At 62.0% G+C, this 8,118-nt stretch overlaps 1 protein-coding gene across 1 annotated transcript in view; it reads left to right on the top strand.

Moving 5' to 3' along the window:
* The first annotated feature begins 3,723 nt into the window (after positions 1-3,723).
* Spdef (SAM pointed domain containing ETS transcription factor) overlaps positions 3,724-8,118 on the top strand; it is a 9,118-nt gene continuing 4,723 nt past the window's right edge. Inside the window, 4 exon segments of the mRNA XM_048805717.1 lie at positions 3,724-3,844; positions 4,629-4,751; positions 4,754-4,960; positions 7,122-7,319. Of these exon segments, the coding sequence (XP_048661674.1) occupies positions 3,724-3,844; positions 4,629-4,751; positions 4,754-4,960; positions 7,122-7,319 (649 nt within the window).

Raw genomic sequence — 8,118 nt, 5'->3', positions numbered from 1 at the left:
CAAACCCCGACCCTGGCTCAGGGGCTGAAGGGGGGCGGCTGACTCTGGGCCGGGGGCTGCAGAGGGAAGCCAGGGGACCCTCCCTTCCGCCTGGGCTGGCTGGGGGCTGAGCAGGGAGCCAGAGGGGTGGGTGGCTGTCACCTGCCCCGCCCACGCTCCTGAGTGCCCTTCTCCAGGGGCCTGGGCTGGGCTGCAGTGTCCTGGTTGGGCCCGGGCATGCTGACCCCACACCACAATCCGCAGGGTGTGGAAGACAGGCCACGCCAGGGCCTCCAGGGGACTCCAGGGGACTGCAGGGGACTCATTCCCAGGAGAGGAGCAGGCTGCATGGGAGGTGGGGACCGACAGGCAGGGCTCCAGGGCACATTCTGGCCCCAGAGAGTTGGCAGAGAGGACACGGGAACAGCTGCACAAACCTGCCTTTGGGTCCCTCGGCCTCTTCCTTGGCCTGGCTTCCTGGGGGACAGGGAGGAGCAAGCGAAGGGGCCCAGGGGCTAATCCCCCTGGTGGCCACCCTGCCACTGCGGGCAGCAGATGGACTTGGGGATGGCCGTCTCTGGGCCTTGGCCTACACCAGCTGTTGCCATACTTTCTTTGTCTCAGGGAGGACGGGGGCTCGGGGGCAGGAGGGGGCCGGACATGCTGATCCTTAATCCTGACGGTGGCTTAATCCACAAGGATCAGCTCGCGGTTTGGGAACTGGAGGCATCGCTCAGGAGACGCGGGCTGGGGGCGACTCGGGAAGCTGGAAGGGCTGGGCCTGCGTCCCCAGGGCCTGGCAGACACCAGGACCCCAAGCCGATGGAGCAGGGGCCCTGATGTCAGGAGGCCCCTGGTCTGGCCCTGGCTCTGCTGTGTGACCGTGGGCAACTTCCCACCACTCTCTGGGCCCAGCTTTCTCTCCGGACGAGGAGCTCCACTGGGGACCTATCCTGATGCCAACCTGCCCCACCCCACGGTGCAGGCCCGGGAAGCTGGAAGGGGCTGTGAGGGGCTCCGCGGGAGGAGCGCTGCGGCTGACTGTGGTGGGAAGGAAGGGGCAACCTGGTCGGGGGACAACGACGCAGGTGAAAAGAGCCAAGTTGTGCCAGAAGCGCTGGGACCCGGTGGGAAATGCCTTTCTCCTTGAGTCTGAATGTGGGGTCGCCATGTTGGCCCCTGGTTCTGGGCCAGACCCTGCCAGAGACCAGCACAGGGACTCCTTCCCACTGTGGCCGGATTGTTCCCACCTAGAAAACAGTCTGAGCATGTGACAGCATGTGGCCCCTGGCTCTGAGGCTGGGTGAGAGGTGGACTCAGAGATGGCCCAGCCCCGGGGCCAGGCGGGCAGTGGGGAGCAGGCCAGGTTCCTGACCCCAGGAGCAGATGATCAAGGGTGCTGGAGGGCATGACCTTGACAGTGAGGTGCAGTGGGGGGCCGGGGTGGGGTGGAGGTGATCAGGAGGTGAACAGGACCCCGACCGGGGGGGGGGGGGTGCGTCGGAGCAGGAGCCGGGACTCCTCATCCCGTGGTCAGAGTCCCCGCACGACCACGCAGACCTCAGGCCAGCTGCAGTCCCCCAGCCTCACTGTCTGTGCCTATGGGTCAGGGTCCTTGCGTGTGTGTCCCCCGGCTTTGGGTAGTAAGTGGACACCCTGGGGACAGCACTGGGGAGGGGCTCACTGTGCAGCAAACTCTCCTCTCCCGAGCCAGCTTGCAACCTGGGGGTGGGGGCGCCAGGACCCCGGTGGGGCTCATCAGCCCTGCCCCCTGGCCAGCCAGCCCAGGCCCCTCAGACCTGGACCGCCGGGGGGACCTTCCTCCACCGCAGTCAACCATTAACTTGGGTTTCAGCAGAAAGTGCTAGAACTGGGACCCAGGCTTAGTGGGTAGCAGGTTCCTGGGGGGATTCAGGGGTGACAAGAAGCGGGGTGTGGGGCGTGGAGGGGTGGGGATCCCCGCTGCTGAGGGAGCCCTGAGCTAGGAGTCAAAGGACCCGCATTTGGGTCATTCACCTCTCTGCACCCCGACTTCTCCCCGGGCAAGGTGGGATGACAATAGGGCCCTAGGCTCTCTCTCCCGGGGAGGGGCCGACACGGGGCCGTGCAGACCCCTGGCCGAGGTGAGGACGCGTTGTACATCCCAAACAGCCAGTGCTGCCCCCACCCCGCCCAGCACCCCCCGACCCCCGCCATGGTGCCCTGGACCCCAGGCGTGGCCTCCCCTCCCACCTGCGGCCAAGGCTGAGCAAACAGGAGGTCACGAGGGAAGAAGCCTCCTGTTTCTTGGGAAAGCGGCCTCCCTGGCAGGAGGCCCAGGGAGCTGGCAGAGGCTGCCCTAACGTGGCAGGCAGGGGGTTCTGAGGACGTGGACGGGGCGGGAGGCTCGCGGGAGGTGAAGGAGAAAGTGTGGGGGCTCTTCGGGGGTGGAGCTGCCTAGGGTTAGGGTGTGGGCCCAGGCTGGGGTGGGGACCCAGGGCCACCGAGGGCTGTTGGCGCGGCCTGGGTAAATAGCATGGGCCCATGGCACACATGAGTGTTTGCACAGAAGGACTTGAAATGGTTCCAGACCTGCCCTCTGTCCCCCACCACCAGCCCCCCTGTCCCTGCCCACCCCACCCACCCTGACCTCTTCTTCCTTGTCACTTAAAGGAGCCCTTGAAAGGAAGAGTTAGAATCAAAGGGAACACCCTTCTCTCCTGTTGGCACTCTCGCTACCACAGGAAACTGTGGGGCTGCCATGGAAGGTTGGGAAGGTTGGGCACTGAGTAAGAGGAATGGGTAGAGGGCGCTGAAATTCTAGCTGGGCCCCATTCACCAAGTTTTGCTACCTGGAGAGGAAGGGATATCATTTCAAACCAGGTTCTTTCCCTTGCTCCATCTGCAGGGGCAAAGGCCAAGCGCACACTGAGGTTGAGCAGGTCAGTCCACACTGGATGGGCCGGGAAACACACGCCCTCCACGCTGGGAGCGAACTCCTATAAATTTGGCCTTGGAAGAAGCTATCAGTCCTCAGATGAGTCTCCTCCTCCCGCCGGCCAGATACCTTTAAAAAAGGCAACTCAAGCCAAGCACGGTGGCGCAGGCCTGTGATCCCAGCAGCTCAGGAGGCTGAGGCAGGAGGATCACAAGTTCAAGCTCAGCCTCAACAACTTAGTGAGACCCTGTCTCAAAATGAAAAATAAAAAGGGCTGTGATGTGGCTCGGTGGGTAAGCGCCCCTGGATTGGCCCAGTGCAAAAAGAAACGGAACTCAAACTTGAACTCTCAGAGGCCCAGAGAGTGGGCGTCAGCTGCCCCAGGGCTCCCGACTCTGGCTTTGAGGGGGCCTGAGGATTTGGGTCTCCACCCAGTTCCCAGGCGCTGCTGCTGCTGCTGCTGGTCCGGGCGCCACATTCTGAGACCCTTGGTTTTAACATCCGCACGGCCTGGAGGGAGGGGCCAAGTCCCCGGCCCTGGCCCCTTGGTCATCCTCCGTCCCTCCTGTCCTTTCCCTTCCTCCTCTGCCGCAGCACCTGGGTGACCTTCCGCCTGTGTCTGGATGTGTGCTGAGCCTTGGGCCCACACATCACCCACTGTCCCCAGGAGCCTGGTGTCCTAGGGGACACCCACCTCTTCAGTCCCTGCCCCCCGAGCCGGGTGGTCTGATGCGGCCCGGGCAGCTGGCCGTGGGGGGCTTCTGAGTTGGTGCCAAGGCCAGCGGGGGCTGGGGGCCCTGGGGCAGCAGTGAGGAGGGGGCATCGAGATGCCGAGGGCCCTCTTGTTCTCTGGAGCCACCCGGTCACCCACCAGGAAAGCCCAGCACTGGGCACCACCCCAGAGGGCTGGGGAGCTGGGGGGCCCTGGGCAGCGCTTTCCAAGGAAGGGTGAGGCGGGGGGGAACCAGGACTCGGGGGGGGTGTCTTAGAGCCGCTCCCTGTGACTCCATTCACACCCCGACAGCCCCTGGGAAGGGGAAGGGACAGCTCCCAACTTGCGGGGGCTCCTGTCTCCACCCTGGGGAGGGACTCTCTTCTCTCCCGGGGCTGGTGATGCAGGCAGCCTTCGGTGACCTCCTCCTTCCACACCCTGCCAAGGGCGGCATAGAAGGACAGGGGAGGTGAGGCTTGGTGGCAGAGTACCCACCTGGCATGGGTCCAGCCCCAGCATGGAAACAAAAATCAACAAAATTTTAAAAGGCAGGATTTAAAAAGAAAAAAAAAAAAAAAACACCTTGGCTACAGCAGGAAAGATTCAGGTTAGATTAACAGGACAGGCTGAACATCAAGGGCTCCAGTCCAGCCCTTCTTCTGCTCATCTGCCCAGTGGGGCTCCTCAGCCGTCGGGGGGACTGGCCGGTCAGAACCTCCGGCTGCTCTGAGCCGGCCGCAGGGGAGGCGCTGCCCACGGCCCTCCGGCGCCTCCCACCTGGCCGAGGTTCCCGCCGGCCCTGGCCTTGCTGCCCAGTGACCCAGAAGCCCAGCTCCCAGGCCGGGCCCACTGCCCACCGGCCTCGTCCCTAACCGGCTTAGCGGCCCCGGGACAGTCCACGCTGACTCTGCCTCTCGTTCCGCAGGCGCCGCCGCCCGCCCGAGCCCCGGCGCCATGGGCAGCGCCAGCCCCAGCGCCGCGCCCCCGGCTGCCTGCTGCTGCCCCCCTGACGGCCTGGAGAAGGGGCGGCGCCGAGAGACGGGCCTGGAGCCCCGCCGCCCGGCCACCCCGACCAGGGCCTGTCCGCCTTCTACCTCTCCTATTTTGACATGCTCTACCCCGAGGAGGGGACCTGGGCCGCAAAGGGCCCCCGGCCAGCGCTCGGGAGGAGCCGCCCGAGGAGCCCGAGCAGTGCCCGGTCATCGACAGCCAGGCGCCGGGGGGCGGCCTGGACCTGGTGCCGGGGGCGCTGGCCCTGGAGGAGCACTCGCTGGAGCAGGTGCAGTCCATGGTGGTGGGCGAGGTGCTCAAGGACATCGAGACGGCCTGCAGGCTGCTCAGCATCACCGCAGGTGAGCGGGCCTCCCTGGGCAGGGCAGGGCAGGGCTGAGGAGGGTGGGCACCACTGGACGGGATGAGGCCACCTGCCCCAGCCCCAGGCGGCCCCAGGGACGCTGGGACTCCTCACACAGCCCACAAGGCACATCAGCTGAAGCCAGGTCTGGGAGGGTTTCTGCCCAGTGTCCCCAGTGAATTCAGGCTCTGTCACCTGGCCCACCTCCTCTGGGATTCATCTCTGCTCCAGCGACACCAGCCTGTCTGCTGTTCCCATGACACTCACCACTTTGCACCTGCTGGTCCCTCACCATAGAATAATACTCTTCCCTCAAATACCTACTGGGCTCCTTCAGGTCCTGATGACAGACACCCCCTCAATGAGGCCTTCTCTGGTCCCTCTATTGGAGTTGTTGCCCACAGCCAGGTGCAGTGGCACACGCCCACAATTCCAGCAACTTGGGAGGCTGAGGCAAGAGGATTGCAAATTCAAGGCCAGCCTCAGCAACTTAGCAAGACCTTGTCTCAAAATTGAAAAAAAAAAAAAAAAAAAGAAAAGGATAGAGAATCCGGGGATGTAGTTCAGTTGTAAAGCATCCTTCAGTTCAACCCCCAGTACCAAGAAAGAAAGAAAGAAATTGCTGACTATGTTCTGACTCTCCTTATCTCTCATAGTTCTTTTTAGATCTCTCACAGCGAGCCCAACCGTCTGACATGCTGCTTCTTTCCTATCTTGTTGACTGTGTGTCCCCCACTATGATATGCACTCCACAAAGGCAGGGATTTTCCTCTGTTTCTTCATTTCCAGAGCCCTAGTTCCTAGGGTAGCACCCTGAACATAACAGATGCTCAATAAACAGCTGTGGAACAAATTCAACCACAGGGGCTTCTTCCCAGGCCAGCCCTGTTCTAGGCCTGGGGAACCGAGTGGTGACTTAACACAGAGGTCACTATGAGGTTCATGGACTGACATTACAGAGAGGAAAGCAGGTCACAAATAGAATGTGTCCCTGGTCTGGTGGCAAGGAGGCTCTGAGGAGGAGGGGACACAAGGGGCCGAGCATGTGTGCGCCCGGGCCTGGGGTGGTCATGGAGCTGATGCCGTGGGGCTCGTCCCTGGTGAATCATCCCCCTGGCACCTTTGTTTGGGGGCTCACGTTTGAGCGTCCCTATTCACCCTGCAGCTTTCACAAGGGAAAGGGGGGTCGTCACACATCCATTTGTCCCAGCCCTGCTCCCCAGCGTCCCACATGGTGCCCACACTCAGGGGCACCCCCGTCTTACCATATCCAACACTTGTGCCAGCCCCGACGCAGAGCCTCTCCCAGGACGCCTCTTCCCCCACACGAGGCCTGGGAGGGACGCGCTCTCAGAACAATGGGGACAGAAACAAATTGCTTTGACCTCGGGAGGAAAATGGGTTTATGAAGCGGGAGCAGCCTAGCCTGCAGGTCACCTGCTGGGGCACGGCCTCGGGCCATGGTGTTCCCTTGGATGCGACGATCTTTGTACCCAGCCCGGGCTCCCTCCAGGGTAGCTTCCCACGGGAGACTGGGACCTAGCCAGTGTGCCCCTCCTGGCCCGAGTCCTGTAGCTGCCCCATCTCCGCCCTGCCCCCGGTCACTTCTTTCTTCCACACACGTGCATTGAGCAGCTACTATGCAGCCCGCCCATTGTGAGGTCAACACCTCACAATGGGTGGGCTGCATAGTAGCTGCTCAATGTGTCCTTCTCTGTAAGATGACGGGGATGGTGTTGGGGTTGTCACCTGCATTCCTGGTTAGGTTTTCCTCTGGTCTGGGGAAGGCAAGAGGCGTCTAGGGAGAAGCTCTGGTGTCTCTAGCTTATTGTCACCATCCCTGCCAGGGCTGGGGCTGTCCTGAAAGGTCCTCTGGAGGCCGGAGGGGTCCGAGGGGACCGAGGCCTGGGTGAGAGGCCGGGCAGAGGCCAGGCCCTTCCCTGAGCCAAATTTGGTTCTCTGCCCAGCTCCTCCCCTGCGTCCCCTCCTTCCTGGGGTGCCTGCTTCCACAGGGCCCCCCCCCAGGCCCGTCTAAGTCTGGCTTGTCCCCATCCGAGGCACGCATGGCCGAGGCCACAGTTTCCCATGGGTGAATCAGCTGTGGGTGGGGCACCCGTGGGTGGCGCCCAAGCCCGAGCTGAGGGGCCCTTCCCACGCAGACCCTGTGGGCTGGAGCCCCGGCAACGTGCAGAAGTGGCTGCTGTGGACCGAGCACCAGTACCGCCTGCCCCCCGTGGGCAGGGCCTTCCAGGACCTGGGCGGCAAGGAGCTGTGCGCCCTGTCCGAGGAGCAGTTCCGCCAGCGCTCCCCCCTGGGCGGGGACGTGCTGCACGCCCACCTGGACATCTGGAAATCAGGTGCGCGGCCGTGGGGCTCCCCTCGGGGAGCCAAGCGGGGGGTGCCGAGTGGGCGGGTGAGGCCAGGATGCTGCCAAGAGATGGCCCTGGACCGGGACCGCCCAAACCAAACCCCCTCTCTGAATCTCTACCCAGGGACAGGAGCCTCCCTGGGCCCCGGGCATCTCACCCACTTAGCAGCCCCAGCCTGGTGGGGGGCAGAGAGCTGTAGCCCACGGAAGGGAAAAGGTAGAAGGCTAGACCAGGGGACGCAGGGTGTCAGAGCCGAGGGTGACTGAGGACAGCGAGAAATCCTTCTTTTTACTTTTTAAAAATTTGTTTATTTTGCTTTATTTTCCATTAAAGAAGTCATGAAGTAACAAATGTGCACATTTAGAAAAAAAAAAATCGCAGTAAGCGGGCGGGGTAGCACACGTCTGTGATCCCAGCGACTCCAGAGGCTGAGGCAGGAGGAAGTTTGAGGCCAGCAATTCAGGAGGTTGAGGCAGGAGAATCACAAGTTTGAGGCCAGCCTCAGTAACTTAGGGGGACCTTCTTTCAAAATAAAAAAAAGAGAAAAGGTCTGGGGTGTAGCTCAGCAGTAGAACGTGGGCCTAGCATGTCCACAAGGCCCTGGTTCCAATCCCCAAGCACCATTGAAAAAAAGAAAATAAGGGCTGGGGCTCAGCGGCAGAGCGCTCACCTAGCACGTGCAAAGCCCTGGGTTTGATCCTCAGCACCCCATAAAGATTTAAAAAATAAATAAAAGTATTGTGTCCAACTAAACTAATATATATATATATATATATATATATATATA

Source organism: Marmota marmota, unplaced genomic scaffold (assembly GCF_001458135.2).
Source record: "Marmota marmota marmota unplaced genomic scaffold, marMar, whole genome shotgun sequence".
Lineage (NCBI taxonomy): Eukaryota > Metazoa > Chordata > Mammalia > Rodentia > Sciuridae > Marmota > Marmota marmota.
The sequence above is the reverse complement of the archived record's forward strand: the minus strand, read 5'-3'. Positions and strand labels throughout refer to the sequence as shown.